Below are 15,566 nucleotides of genomic sequence, written 5' to 3'. Positions count from 1 at the left end.
TGTCGTCAAAGTATACTACCACACACGTCCCAATATAAGGCTTCAGGACTTGATTCATCACTCTCATGAAAGTACTAGGTGCATTAGATAATCCAAACGACATGACTAACCATTCGTAGAGCCCATCTTTGCTTTTGAATGCCGTCTTCCATTCATCGCTTGGTTTGATTCGAATTTGATGATATCCACTTCTCAGATCAATTTTAGAGAATACTACTGAGCCACCTAGGACATCCAACATATCTTCAAGTCGAGGAATCGGAAACCGATATTTTATTGTGATCTTGTTGATTGCACGGCTGTCCACACACATCCTCCAGCTCCCATCCTTCTTTGGTACTAGCAAAACAGGCACTGCACAAGGGCTCATGCTTTCTTGAATGTGTCCTTTTCGTAGCAACTCTTCAATTTTCTCTTTAAGTATCTCGTTCTCCTTAGGGCTCATCCGATAATGAGGAGGTTAGGTAAACTAGCTCCAGGGACAAGATCGATTTGGTGTTGGATATCTCGCATAGGAGGTAGTTCATTTGGAAGATCATCAGCCAATAATTCTTTGAAATCTTGTAGTAATTGTTGGACTTCTTTTTAGAATTTTTCTTCTCCTCTTTGTTGTTCTCAGCCACCATTACTTCCCTAACCACCAAAGGATAAATAGCTTCTGCATCCTTCACAAGTTTCTTCCTCCTTTTCACCAGATTCAGCAACAATAAGAAAGCTAGACTCTTTTGGTGAAACCAGATTTGTAGGCTTGGTCTTAGGCTTCAAAGTAATATGGTGTTTTCCCATATGAACGATACTGTGTTTCTCTTCCATTGTGGATAGTGTTGACATCATGCTGCCATGGTCTGCCTAGAAGTACGTGGCTGGCGTCCATGTCTACCATGTCACATTCAACTTCATCTTGATAGAATTTCCCAATTGAAATTGACACTTTACATGTTTCGGTGATGCAAACTTCTGGGCCTTTCTTGATCCATCCAATGGCATATGGAGCTCTATGTTTCATAGTAAGAAGGTTGAAGTGTTCCACCACTTTCTTTGAGACGAAGTTCTCACAACTTCCACTGTCTATTATCAATGACATAGGCTTTTCTTTGATAGTGCATGTACTCTGAAAGATACTATGTCGCTGGTTTTCTTGTTTTGTTGAACACAACAGCCGTTGAGTAACTAAATTGTACTCCCTGTCATCACCAGAATATTCTTCTGCTTCCTCCACCACCTCATCTTCTTCTTCTTCTTCTTCGTGTTGTTCATCATCTCCTTTTATGAAGTTAACAAGGCGCTTTTCAGTCCTTTCAGCCTTTTCAGTTTGCCGTAGAGGACATTGACTGGAGATGTGCCCTGGTTTGCTGCATTTAAAGCATGTATTCAAACGAGGCCTAGCGTACGGGTCTGAGTTACTTGTACTGCTTTGAGAAGACCTTTTGGTCTGACTGCTGACCTTGCTGCCACCCTCTATGGGTTTGTTGGAAATACTAAGAGGCTTGGTTGCAATGCTTTCTTTGGTTCTGCTGAAAGTTGCTGTGTCATTCCAGCTCCGTCGGTTATTTGTTGTTGCAATGGTGCTTTTTGCAAGCTTTTCAACTTTCAAGGCCATCTTGTGAGCTTCTCCAACATCCTTGAATGTAAGCAACCCAATTTTGTCCTGAATTTGAGGATTTAATCCCCGTATATATCTTGCAACTTGTTGAGCTTTAGTCTCTTTCAATTTGTTTCGTTCTGCAAGCCGATAGAAATCGGTTGTGAAGTCCTGGACTGATCTGTTCTCTTGAGAAACCTCTTGGTACTGCTCAAATAATGTTTGCTCATAATCATCTGGCAGAAATCTTTCTTCCAAGAGCATCTTCATAACGTCCCAGGTTACAATTGGAGCCAAGCCTGACTCGAATCGCTCTTCTTGTATTTGCTGCCACCAATGCCTTGCAATACCTTTTAGTTTATAAGCTGCATACTTCACACGCTTGTTTGCAGCGATTCCCATAAGCTCAAAGACCTCTTAACTTCCATAAGCCAATCCAAGAACTCGTCAGCATTTAAATTTCCAGTGAAGTTAGGGATATCAGCCTTAATCTTAAAGTCTTCGCCTCCTTGACGTCGTTGATAAGTAGGTTCCCTTTCATTGAAGTTGGCAAATTCAATGAGTTCTCGTTGTGCGGTTTCTTCAAAGTCTTGGTCACGTTCAAACCCTCCGATACGTTGACCTCCTTGTTGATGGCCACGTCTACGGGCGAATCCCATAGCGCGTTGATCATCAATTCCCATGTGGCGTTCTCGGCGATGTCCATGACCTCCGGCAAATCCGTTGGTGCGATGAGCATCTCCTATTGGATTTACGTTCATCTGCAAAATTAATTGTCGAATTTCCTCTGTTGCATCTTGCACTGATTCTCTCACAAAATCTTGTGTCTGCTGTCGAAGATTTCGAATTGGTCAGCTACAAGTTTCGAATGATCCCGTAAATCCTTCTGAATGTCTTTAATCGCACGACCAGCGTCGGCGAAGTTGGTGATGGTGATTTCGTCTACTGAATCGTCTCCCATTGAGTGGGCGAATCCCGGCTCTGGTTACCAAATGATACGGAAGCGTAATCATGATAGAAACAAGGTTTCGTCAAGCGTCGAAACCTTATGGAGTAAGCTAGAATCCACTAGCAAAACACAGGCACAAGCCTAAAACACAAGAGTTTCTACTCTAATTTTTTTAGGTTTTCTTATTGATAACTTGAATGAAAATACAATTTAGCAGGGGCCTTATATAGGCATAGAAATAAACCTAATCATACTAGAACTAGGAATCATTTATTCTAAATAAACCTTAAATCCTAATGAAAACATAGAAAGTAAAATAATCCCAATGCTGATAGAAAATATGCAGGAACAAAGCTACTACTTTGCAGATTCAAAGCTACTGCTTTGCAGATTCAAAGCTGCTGCTTTGACTTTGTTTTCTTTGCCTTCCTAGCAAGCTGTGTCTTAAATGTTTGTGCAAGCTGTTCTATATCATAAATGTAGTTTGTTTCAGTTCATCTCATGGAGCGTCATATAAATTTGGGAAAAGCTTATGCTATTTTGAGAACCAAAAATGTAAAGGTTTTTCTCAAGATGCAAATGTACATAGTTTTTACCTACTTATCAGCATATATGGCAATATATATTTGTTTTTTTGAAGTAAAAGGCCGGTGCTCGAGGGTGCCTTGATTAATAAAATTGAATACGTAAAGAGTGACATGGAGTCTAAACTCCAAATTACAAAGCATAGCAAGAGAACCTCTTCAAATAAATAATAACAGAATTATCTCAACTACGTACAAACATGGAATGCATAGGGGCGGATCTACGGTATAACTATAACTCAAAATATTTGGGGGAAAAAATTACTCACATATAGATTTCTTACTTTTCTTTTTCTTATAATGATTGTAAGGTTTTTGTCCAGCCCAAGTCCCACTAAATTACTAGCCAATGTTAGCCCGCTACAATTGCCCAACTAATGTTTCATCTGATTTTGTTAAAAAGAGGGATATATCAACCATGCACATAGATAAGAAGTCTAAACGTCCAAAACTCCTCTCTTTGTTGTCTTCTTCTTCTGGCTTGCAAAGCTATTGTCACACACAGTGAGTCAGTCAGGCAGTCCAAATTCACTCCTCTACTCCTCCACTGCACCCAATCAATCCATCTCAATATCTCACTCTTTACCATCTGAAATTCTAAATTAGTCTTCATATCAAATGTAAATATCAAGCGAGATGTTTATTACATATATATTTTGTATTGCATTAGCATGTTTATTTAGCTTTTTTTGTGTTACATATGCAAAATTGTATGAATGTTGTTTTGTATAAGCATGCATTTAAGAGTTTAGGCTCATTACGGCCCCAAGTCTGACCGTTTGGGTGTATACTTCTTTTCAATCGTTATTCACGTATCGTCGAGTTTTTTTTTCTTTTGTTTCTATAGTGAAAAATTCAAGTCTCACCTGGTTTTAATTCTTGGATCCGCCACTGATAATGCATATTATCAAGTGACTGCTAGTGCTCATACTCTTTTAATTTGGTTTCAGTAAGTTCCCCTTGTTGGGTCCCTAATGTCCCATTAGTTGTTGGGTCCCTAATGTCCCATTTGGATCGAACTAGGAGAGAGAGTTTCTCAAAGTTTTGTGTTTTTCTTTTGTATAATTAGAAGAAAATAATGACTAAAAAAGTTGTAAGTAAAATTTGGACTTTTTGAGATACTTGACTAGTCTACTTGTATTGATTAGTGGACCGACTATTTTCTTCATAAAGAGGAAATGTTGGGCTGAGGCAGTCAGGCCCACGACTGTCCCCTATATCACTCGGTCACTCTCCCCATCACTCTTCTTCGGTCTCAGTAACCACACCCTCAAACCCTAGTTCATCATTTCGTTTCCAAACAATGGCCTTACCCGAAGAGATCACAGTGATCATCCTCTCCTGGCTTCCCGTTAAATCCTTAATCCGATTCACCTGCGTTTCCAAACGCTTCCGTTCCATCATTCTCTCCGACCCAAATTTCGCAAAGTCCCAATTTCATGCCGCGCATGACCGCAAAATCCTGCATCACAGACTCCTTTGCGCCAGACTCCTCTGCTCCTTTACTCCAGGCCTTCCTCTATTCAAATCCCTGGATCTGGAGACGCCGTCGTTTGGACATCATTCCTCTGTCAGGGAGCTCAAATTTCCTTCCCCGTCACCTACCACCAGTATCTCGCTACTGGGCTCCTGTAACGGTATTGTATTTCTCGCATTTAGTAAGAAAGTGTTCTGTGTCTGGAACCCATCAACTGGATTCTTCAAGGAATTACCTGACCCGGGTCTTTTATATGACGAGAATCATTCGTTCCGTTATGGTGTTGGTTATTTGTCGGCCACCGACGAATACAAACTTTTCATACGCTCCGCTCAGTACAGCGTTTTCTCGTCCAGAGCTCAAACTTGGAAACGACTTGAGGTCTTTCCGGAATCATGTCCTTTTTCTATTCGGGGGACCCTTTTGAATGAGGCGCTTCATTGGATTTCTCACGGTAACGGCGTCATGGCTTTTGATTTGGCTCAGGAGAAGTTCAGGAAAATGACACTGCCTGATTATTATGATGAATATAATATAAATCAGTGCGCTGATCTAGGGGTTACTGCTGAAGGTTGCCTGTCTTTTGCGTTTTCAACTGGGCATGCTAGTGACTGTATTTGTGTTTGGGTAATGAAAGAATATGGTGTGCTTGACTCATGGACTAAGCTCTTTAGCTTTAAGTTTCTGTGTCCGCCAAAGGACCAATGGGGTTTTGGTTCTGTGGTGGTTTTGGGAACTAGTATTGCTGCCCACATATACAATGTAATTGAGGATGAGGATTACGGAACTAGTTATGCCGACGGGACTGGGTGGATAAAGATTCTTCACAAAGAAGAGGACAAGCGTGGCATGTATTGGATTGAGGGCTCTAATATTAACATGATTCAGTATCAAGAGAGTTTACTTCGGTTAGATGATTAGTCCTCCGTTGCTCTTTGTATCACACTACTGGTTAGTTACTCCTCATTTACTCTGCTTTCTTGCATCTGAAAATTGTTATCCTGCATTGGTGCGGACTGCCTAGTGCCTACCTCTTGAAGGTTTTGTTTATGCGGCTTCCTTAGAAGATGTAGGTAATGCAGAATGGTTGATTACGATTTCGAATATATATAGCTCTTGTAAGACTGGTTTATCACTTCAAGTCTTCAAGCAGCCACAAAACCATGTAAACTCTACTTTCTTCCAAGGCTGATTGAAGAAACTTTAGTGATATAAAATGCTTTCAAATGCTTTAAACCAAACAGAGAGCTGCCCTCTAGAAGTCTAGAGTAAATTGATAGAACTTGTATACTACGTGTTTGTATACTTGCTGTTCTAATAATGAAAGTTCAAATGAGTACCAAATTTTCTATGCTTAGCCACAGTGCTTAGGTCTTTGAATACTCTTAGAACTTTGTTACTTGGCTTGATAATTTTATCTTAACTTGCTCTGCCGTGACACTTTTCATATGTTGTGAGATTTTCTTTTAATGCAAAGTCGGTTGGACCATCTTAAATTTTTATTTTATTTTTTTAGATGAACCAACATGTTATGTCTTTTGTTGGGCATTCGTGCTCTCTACTCAGCTAGTCTTTGAAAAATATTTCCTTTGAGTGTCCCTTCATCATATAATTCTCGTTCTGGTCGTTATAGGGGATACCTGCTTTTGTGCACCAACATTCCTCACCATATTCTTTTTCATGTGTCTAAACATGTGGAAATCTTAGACTTTTGGATGCTGGATTGTCTTAAGTTCTTCCTGTGGAAAGACCGAAAGAGTAATATTTTGTATATCAACGAATATGGTCCTTTTTTTTTTTTTTCCCAAACAGCAGAAGGGAAATACCTTTCATCCTGGTTGATCATAGACACATTAGCTTTCATCTAATTGTTTGACAGATGAATAACTATGTTCTTTCTTTGATTTTGTAGGGGCTTTTGATGTACAATTGCTAGAGCCAGCTTTATGGGAAGGGTTCTTTGATCTAGTGATGATGGAGACCCTCGTTTTTGGAAGCTAGGTAGCTATATTTGTGTTTAATGACTGCATTTGTGTTTATGTAATACTTACCTTCTGTCATTGTCGGAGTTTCTGTCTAATGCTGTTAGAAATATATGTACGTGTTATTGATACTATGATTATATATATCAAGTCGTGTAATTGAATTTCGTAATGGAACTCTTGCTGACTGTGTTCATGTGTGGTGTTTGACAGTGTTGACATGAATCGATATGAAGAGAGTATAAACATGAAGGAATATCGTTCATGAAATTGTTAGCTCATGCATTTGAGAATTATTCCTCAAATTGTTAATGAGTAAAATGTAACCTTGAATCCTTGGCTGTATGTCTATCCAGTATCCACAACAATTCCACATTGAAATGGAGGACTATCCTCTCTTGGCCACCGATGAACTCCTTGATCGTTTCAATGCCCTTCGGTATGTTTTGTTACCAAATCTAGCTGGTTGTGATCTTCATCTCCGACTCACATTCTCCTACTCTTGTCACACACGCCGCCCCAAGTCTCCGATTCCTAGTCTAGACGACGTCGTTTGGGAACTTGGCTAGATAGTTGAGCACACTGCACACTGCACACTGCACTCACTCACGTCGTTTGGGAAATTGTTAGCTCATGCAGCGACTTGTTACCTCACTCGCTTCTCAATAATGCTGACATTGTCCCTCCCCTTCAAATCTTCATTTATGCAAATTTGACCCTTCAACCTTCTTCCATCCATCAACACTTCCCCCTTCTTAAATAGCGACCCTAACCACTCGCTCACTGCTCTACTCAAACCATAGTTCGTCCCTTCGTTTCCAAACAGTGATATTGCAATGGCGGAAACGACCCTACCCGTAGAGTTGATAGTGCTCATCCTCACTTGGTTGCCCGTGAAATCCTTAATCCGATTCACCTGCGTTTCGAAACGCTTCCGTTCCATCATTCTCTCCGACCCCAAATTCGCAAAATCCCAATTACGAGCAGCCCATGACCGCAAAACCTTAACTCAGAGACTCCTCTACTCCCCCACCGTCCCTGAACTCGAATCCCTAGACTTGGACTCGCCGTCGTTTGATGATTGTTCCTCTCTTAGAAAGCACAAATTGCCTTTGGATCCAGCAGATAGTTATGCCTTGCCGCTGGGCTCCTGCAACGGTATTGTATTTCTTGCTTTTTTGATGACAATATAATCTATACGTGGAACCCTTCAACTGGTTTCTTCAAGAAATTACCTGACCCGGGTTTTTCCCGAAATGGTAATGAGCTCATCCTTTATGGCGTCGGCTATTTGTCGGCCACCGATGACTACAGAGTTTTCGTTGTCTCCGCTGACTATGAGAATGACAAGGAGGTCGCCATGTTCTCGTCCAGAGCTAAACTTGGAAAACACTCGAGGTCGATTTCGACGAGTCCTGTTTTTGCTCTAATCAGGGGATTCTTTTGAATGAGGCACTTCATTGGCTTGATACTTCAAAAGAAATCGTGGCTTTCGATTTGGGTCAGGAGAAGCACAAGTTTAGAAAAATGTTGCTACCGCTGGATTTCAATGATGGCGGAGGTGACTACTATGAGAATCATCTTGGAGTTTCTGCTGGAGGATACCTGTCTCTAGCTCGTAATCTATATGTTTGCGGTGATTGCATTGATATATGGGTGATGGGAGAATATGGTGTGCTTGAATCGTGGACTAAGCGCTTTAACTTGAAGTTTTCAGACCCCCATAATGACGACATTGGATGGAAGTACAACCATGTTTTGGTTCTGGAAACTGGTGTGTTCTGGAATGTACGCAGTACCTGGAAACTAGTATGGTCGCCCAGATATTTTTTCAAAGGAGGAATGTGATTCGTAGTGAGTTGATGATTGTGAGTGGCTTGGTAAAGATTCTTCAAAATGAAGAAGACAAGTGTAGCATGTATGAAGCTGAGGGCCATTGGCTTCACATGATTCAATATCAAGAGTCTACTTCGGATAGAGGATTAGTCCTCGATTGCTCTCTGGATAACAGAGCTGGTTAGTTCTCTTTTTAACTCTGCTTTCATGCATACTTGTATTCTTAGGAAATTTGCCAATTATTCTGCATTACACTTCAATTGATGTAGAGGGGCAAAATCTGATGGGATTAATGTGTGAAATCCACACACCGCAAATTGAAATTCACACACAATTTTCGTTTTTTGGTGACTTAAATTTTGTCTTTTAGTGACTTAAACTTTGTCTTTTTATGAATGTGTAAACCAAAAAAGGAAAAATGGTGTGTGGATTTCGCATCCCTATTTGTTTGATAGAGATTTAACTGTATTCTTTCTTTGAATTTGTAGGGCTCTATGGGAGGATTCTTTGATCTAGTAGTGGTGTGGAACGGCTTATTGGAAGCTAGCTGTATTTTGTCTAATTGAAGGCTGTTGTTAGTACTAGAGGTGTTCTCTCTCTTGTTGGATTTCCTTCGCTATTTGGATCATCTGGTTTGATTCTGCCCGGGTCTTCAAATGTTGATGCTGACCATGACATGATGGCTTGGTTGGCCAAAACAAAATTCTTGTAGTATTCAACAATCTGGTTTGGATCAGTTTTGGATACTTCATAAGCATCAATCTTTTTGATCACCTGGATGCAAAGCCAATTGCATGTACTCCATCAAATGGTTCGATTGCATGGCTCTCGCTTCTTAACATGGAAGATGAAATGGCTTTGATTCCCCTTCTTTTTGAAAGTAATGTTTACTCTTCGAATTAAATTTGGTAGTTTAATTTTACCACAAAGATTTAAGAAAGATTGGCCAGTGTGTACTATGCAATCCGGCAACTCCTAAAAAAGTAAAAAGTATACTTCACATTTTCTCTTTTACTTATACTATCTAGACAACTCACCCTCTTCTACGTACCGGGCCATCTTCTATCTGGATCTAATTAAGGCCCAAAAATTGGGCTCGGGCCCTGTGGATAACGCCCGCAACATTTCCTACATACAGGTAACTCGGTCAGTCGACCTATCACACTCTTGAGTCTCCCTCACTGCTCAAAACCTAGTTCATCGTTTCCAAACAGTGACACTGTAATGGCGGACGCGACCCTACCCGAAGATGTCATGGTGCTTATCCTCCGCTTGCTTCCCGTGAAATCCTTAATCCGATTCACCTGCGTTTCCAAACGCTTCCATTCCATCATTCTCTCCGACCCCAAATTTGCCAAATCCCAATTTGAAACAGCTCGTGACCGCAAAACCCTCGATCGCAGACTCCTCTACAACACAACCATCCATCCACTCAATCGCCGAGTCCGCGACTCCACAATTTCCACTCGCCTCGAATCCCTGCTTTTGGAGACGACGTCGTTTGGATACAGTTCCTCCGTTAGAAGGCTAAAGTATCCTTTCCGGCCACCGGCCGGTAATGACCTGCTACTGGGCTCCTCTAACGGTATTGTTTTTCTCGCATTTGATAAGAAAGTATTCTATGCCTGGAACCCATCCACTGGATTCTATAACGAATTACCTGACCCAGGTGATTTATGTGATCAACAATATTGTTTCCGTTCTGGTGTTGGCTATTTGTCGGCCACCAACGAATACAAAGTTTTTATAGCCTCCGATCAGACTCGGTACGGCATTTTCTCGTCGAGAGCTCAAACATGGAAACGACTTGAGGCGATTCCGGAATCATGTCTTTATTCTCCTCGGGGGACCCTTTTGAATGAGGCACTTCATTGGATTGATCACGACAACGGCCTCATGGTTTTTGATTTGGCACAGGAGAAGTTCAGAAAAATGGCACTGCCTAAATTCGATGAACGCGGTTTAAATCAGTGGGGAAATTTAGGGGTTTCTGCTGATGGTTGCCTGTCTTTTGCTTATTCTACGAAAGCTGATCGTGACTGTTTGTGTGTATGGGTCATGAAGGAATATGGTGTGCTTGACTCATGGACTAAGCTCTTTAACTTGTTTTCAAATCCGCCAGAGGGGCTTTGGGGTTACGGAAGTGTATTGGTTTTGGAAACTAGTATTGTTGCCCACATATACACTATAACGAAGGTTGACGATTGTAATTATGCCGACGTGAAAGGGTGGATAAAGATTCTTCACAAAGAAGAGGACAAGTGTGGCATGTATATGGTTGAGGGCTTTGATCTTAAGATGATTCAATATCAAGAGACTTTGCTTCGGTTAGATGATTAGTCCTCCATTGCTCTTTGTATCACACTACTGGTTAGTTACTCCTTATTTACTCTGTTTTCTTGCATCTGAAAATTATCCTGCATTGATGTGGATTGCCTACCTCTTGAGGGTTTGGTTTATGCGGCTTCCTTAGTAGATGTAAGTAATGCAGAAAGGTTGATTACAATTTAGAAGACATACATATATATATATATATATATATATATGTACAATTATCTCCTTTGGTCATTGTAGAATCTATGTGTTACCATTTCCCTTAAAGTTGTTATAAGAATTGTGTACAATGAAAAATTGAGCAAGGTTGGTGTTACCTTTTCTTTCTGTCACTATTACTATTTTTTAAGTTCTGTTTTATCCTCTTGTTTTCATATGGCAATAAAATGCCTATGAGGATTCTCACAGTAGTGATCGAATACCAGTTCCATTTTGGATGATGTTCACAACAGACTTTGGCGTTGTCAATTCATATTAGTGTGTTTAAGATGAGATACTCATTGAAATGTATAATGAACCATATCATAGCTCTTGTAAGGTTAGTTTATCACTTCAAGTCTTCAAGCAGCCACACAACAATGTAAACTCTACTCTCTCCCTAGGCTGTTTGAAGAAACTTTAGTGATATAAAATGCTTTCAAAAGCTTTAAACCAAACAGCGAGCTGCCCTCTAGAGTCAATTGATAGCCCTCTATAGATTAGATGTTTGATGCTACATCATAAAAGAGAATAATGGAATAAATAATTGGAGTGTATTACCAAATAATTCATTACTACTTACTTGTATACTTGCTGTTCTAATACTGAAAGTTCAAATGTATACCAGATTTTCTATGCTTAGGTCTTAGATACTCTTAGATCAGTTCAGATGAGTACTGATCTTATACCAGTACCATTTTGCTATGATGTAAACTCAAATTGCTGTAAACTATACTTTCGACCAAGGAAGTTAGCTAAAGTGTTATAAAGTTTAAACTGCTGTAAACCAATAGGGGATGACTGCTAGATTTATGTCTGCAAGCAATGATTGTGGAGTGTTTGACTTTACATCATTACAGAGCGAAATTGAATATGTAATTGGAGTGAATGCATTGGTCCTTGTTTGGATAATTGCTATCGTAATACTGAAGATTGAAATGAGATACTGAGATTTTCTGCTTAGCTTGATGCGTTTAGAACTCAAACTAAGAATGTGAGTTCTGAATCTGTAACTTAAAACATGTAATTCTGTACTTGGCCTTATAGTACGTTGGGTCTCAGTTTGCTCTGCCTTAAGACATTTCATTTTGCTGTAAGAGTTTTTGTTAATGCAAAGTCATAGATATCTTAGCTCTGTACTTGGCATGCTAGTTTAATCTCAACTTTCTCTGCTTTTAACATTTCTCATTTTGCATAAAGAGTTCTTGTTAATGCAAAACTAGTTGGACCATCTTGATTGTTTTAGAAAAAAAAAAAAAAATTAACCGAACATGTAGTTTCTCTCTAGTCGGCTAGTGTTTGTGAAATGTTTTCATTTAGTGCCGCTTTAGCTATTTTTTTTTCTGGTCTTTATCTGGAGTATATGATTTCATGCATCGACATTCCTCTTGTAATGTGTCTTAAAAAAACCTGTGGAATATCTTAAATTTTTGAATGGTATTCTCCGGGAAAGTCTTGTGTGCTTTTTTGGATGGAATTCTTCAGGAAAGTCTCCAGGAATATCTTAAATCCGAATGGCATTTCAATTATTTTTTTTTTGTTTGTTTGTTTTTGTTTTTACTTTTTAGAATGACATTGAGAATGTATGTTTCAAGATTAGAACTGTCAATCGGCTAGTGTTTTTGAGATGATTATATTCATGTCTGTATATTTGATATTTCAAGCTCATACTTAGACCTTGAACTTTCCCTTCTTTAAATGAAATTTTCTATTATATCTCTACAAAAAACCAGACACCCTCTTTGGCGTCATGTGAAGCCTTTTTAAAAAAACTACCTATATTACCCATAATAGTAGAGTTTTGACATAGAAAAATCAAATCAAAGATTTCAAAATATAAAAGCAGAAAACAAAAAAAACCAAAATAAAGGAGAAAAACGTGGAACAGTTTTTGGTAAATGTCACCTGTATTGCAACTGCATCAGCAGTTATTTGCGATTAAAATATGAAATAAAACAAAAAAGATAAAAGCAAATTGAGTGTGTTAAGAGGCTAATTTTGTAAATAACAACAAGGAGTTCTTATTAGTTTTACTCCCATCGCCGATTATTTGATTATGGAAAAATGCTCAAATGTCTAAAAATATGGTTTATAAAACCCACTTCAATAATACGGACCGGGGCCGTCTATTGTGTACAAAGTGGACCTAATATTTTTCTTCAAACCGAGGACCAACGGACTAAGTGTTGGCCTCAGTCTCCGTCATAAAGCCCATGACAGTGTCTCTATATTACTCGGTCACTCATTCTTCGAAGTTCAAACCCTACATAGTTCATCGTCTCGTTTCCAAACAGTGCTAGTGCAATGGCGGACTTAACCCTACCCGAACATATGATACTGCTCATCCTCTCTTTCCTTCCTGTGAAATCCTTAATCCGATTCACCTGCGTTTCGAAACGCTTCCATTCCATCATTCTCTCCGACCCCAATTTCGCTAAATCCCAATTTCGAGTAGCCCATGACCGCAAAACCCTTGCTCAGAGACTCCTGTACTCCTCTACCGTCCCTAAACTCGAATCCCTAGACTTGGACTCGCCGTCGTTTAAACACCCTTCCTCTGTTAGAAAGCACAAATTGCCTTCCGCGCCAGCACATGATGATGTCTTGCCGCTCGGCTCATGCAACGGTATTGTATTTCTCGCATTTGATGACAAAATCATTTATTCGTGGAACCCTTCAACTGGTTTCTTCAAGAAATTACCTGACCCGGGTTTTTCCCCAAACAAAATCTCCGTTTACGGTGTTGGCCAGTTGCCTGCCACCGATGACTACAGAGTTTTCGTCGTCTCCACTGACTATGCGGACGACAAGAATGAGCTGGCCATGTTCTCATCCAGAGCTAAAGCTTGGAAAAAACTCGAGGTCGATTTCGACGAGTTCTGTTTTTGCTCTAATCAGGGGATTCATTTGAATGAGGCACTTCATTGGCTTGATACTTCAAAAGAAATCGTGGCTTTCGATTTGGGTCAGGAGGAGAAGCACAAGTTCAGGAAAATGTTGCTGCCGCGGGATTTCAATGATGGCGGAGGTGACTACTATGAGAATCATCTTGGAGTTTCTGCTGGAGGATACCTGTCTCTAGCTCGTAATCTATATGTTTGCGGTGATTCCGTTGATATATGGGTGATGGGAGAATATGGTGTGCGTGACTCGTGGACTAAGCGCTTTAACTTGAAGTTTTCGCATCCCCCTAGACAGGATTGGAATTTCAATAGTGTTTTGGTTCTGGAAACTACTATGGTTGCAGAGATATATGTTCACAAGAGGCATGAGATTGGGCGTGGGTTGGTAAAGATTGGGAAAAAAGAAGAAGACACCCGTAGCATGTATAAAGATGAGGGTGATTGGCTTAATATGATTCAATATCAAGAGAGTCTACTCCGGATAGAGGATTAGTCCTTGTTCGTTCCCTGGATAACATAGCTGGTTGGTTAGTTACTTCTGATTTCATGCATCTGAACACTACTTGTATTCTGAAGAAATTTGCTTAGTACTCTGCATTACTCTTCATTATTGTAGAGGGGCAATCTTACGGTATTTTAATCTAATGGTTTGGTTTATTGTTATGGGCATTACTCTTAATCTTGAGTTTTGCTTCGGTTCTTCATTGTTTCCAAATAGGAGAAGAGCAAGACCATTCTTCCTCGTTGACTTGTTGGCTTTGATATAATTGTTTGACGGAGATTAATTGTATGTCTTCTTTGATATTGTAGGGCTTTATTGGAGGGTTCTTTGATCGAGTGGTGATTTGGACCGGATTTAATTGGAAGCTAGCTATATATTTGTCTAATGGCTGCCAGTGTGTTGATGTATACTATTTATCTTGTTTTATTGTTTTCTTTCGGAATTTCTAATCTATCCTATAAGAAATTTATGTGTTGGTGAATGATCATCTATATTGAGACGTGTAGTGGAACTCTTGTTGACTAGCTTGTCAATTACTCTTTATGATGGATAATGTGTTTCGTTCTTTATAGTTGTTCTGTTATGCTGTTTCACTAGAGTTGGCTTGTTGTGTTTGACACTATTGGCATGTTTCATATGAAGGGAGAGTAGAAACATCGATGAATGGTTGTGCATTCAAAGTGCAGTGTCTGTTAATTTTGAGAATTATTTGTTTATTTATGCTGGATTATACTGTCATGCATCATTGACGGCTCAATTTTGAATCCCTTAATGGATGCAAACATGTAGTCCGACCATCAGAGCCGGCCCTGGGGCGGTCAAGTCGGCGCCGCCGCACAGGGCCCCCGGCCGGCAAGGGGCCCCTTTTTTTTGTCCAGTGGAAGTTTATATACTGGAAGTTTATATACTGCAAAAGAAACCGGATTCAGACAAGCCATCAATACTGCAAAAGAACTTGCTTCATCAATGAAGATTGATCCTATTTTTCTTGACAAGAGACATATATATATATAGAAAGAGAAAATTTGATGAGTTTTCAGGTGAGTCTTCTCAAACACCTCAAGAATCTGCTGAGGAAGCTTTTAGAATTCATTATTTCTTATACATAGTTGATCAAACAATTGGATCATTGAAGAAAAGGTTTGAGCAATATGAGGAATATGAAGATTCTTTTTGGATTCCTTTTTACATCTGATAAGTTGAATTCATTGGTTGATGA

At 39.7% G+C, this 15,566-nt stretch overlaps 4 protein-coding genes across 4 annotated transcripts; all 4 read left to right on the top strand.

Annotated features, from left to right (window-relative positions):
• Positions 1–4,418: 4,418 nt before the first annotated feature.
• Positions 4,419–6,626, top strand: LOC101302382 (F-box protein CPR30-like). The gene is made up of 2 exons (XM_004305192.1): positions 4,419–5,543; positions 6,505–6,626. The coding sequence occupies exon 1, from the start codon at positions 4,419–4,421 to the stop codon at positions 5,511–5,513; it is 1,095 nt and encodes a 364-aa protein (XP_004305240.1). The 3' UTR covers positions 5,514–5,543; positions 6,505–6,626.
• Positions 6,627–7,410: 784 nt separating this feature from the next.
• Positions 7,411–8,921, top strand: LOC101302094. Its single transcript, XM_004305191.1, has 4 exons — positions 7,411–7,737; positions 8,009–8,362; positions 8,461–8,590; positions 8,899–8,921. Exons 1-4 carry the CDS (start codon positions 7,411–7,413, stop codon positions 8,919–8,921), a joined length of 834 nt encoding a protein of 277 aa, XP_004305239.1.
• Positions 8,922–9,634: 713 nt separating this feature from the next.
• LOC101301801 (F-box protein CPR30-like) lies at positions 9,635–10,750 on the top strand. Its single transcript, XM_004305190.1, has one exon. It carries the CDS (start codon positions 9,635–9,637, stop codon positions 10,748–10,750), a length of 1,116 nt encoding a protein of 371 aa, XP_004305238.1.
• A 2,450-nt stretch (positions 10,751–13,200) lies between these two features.
• On the top strand, positions 13,201–14,942 carry LOC101295147 (F-box/kelch-repeat protein At3g06240-like). Its single transcript, XM_004302781.1, has 2 exons — positions 13,201–14,372; positions 14,656–14,942. The coding sequence occupies exon 1, from the start codon at positions 13,247–13,249 to the stop codon at positions 14,336–14,338; it is 1,092 nt and encodes a 363-aa protein (XP_004302829.1). The 5' UTR covers positions 13,201–13,246; the 3' UTR covers positions 14,339–14,372; positions 14,656–14,942.
• The last annotated feature ends 624 nt before the right edge of the window (positions 14,943–15,566 follow it).

Source organism: Fragaria vesca, linkage group LG6 (genome assembly GCF_000184155.1).
Source record: "Fragaria vesca subsp. vesca linkage group LG6, FraVesHawaii_1.0, whole genome shotgun sequence".
In the NCBI taxonomy this organism is placed as follows: Eukaryota; Viridiplantae; Streptophyta; class Magnoliopsida; order Rosales; family Rosaceae; genus Fragaria; species Fragaria vesca.
Note: the sequence above shows the minus strand (reverse complement) of the source record. Positions and strands in the feature narration are given on the sequence as shown.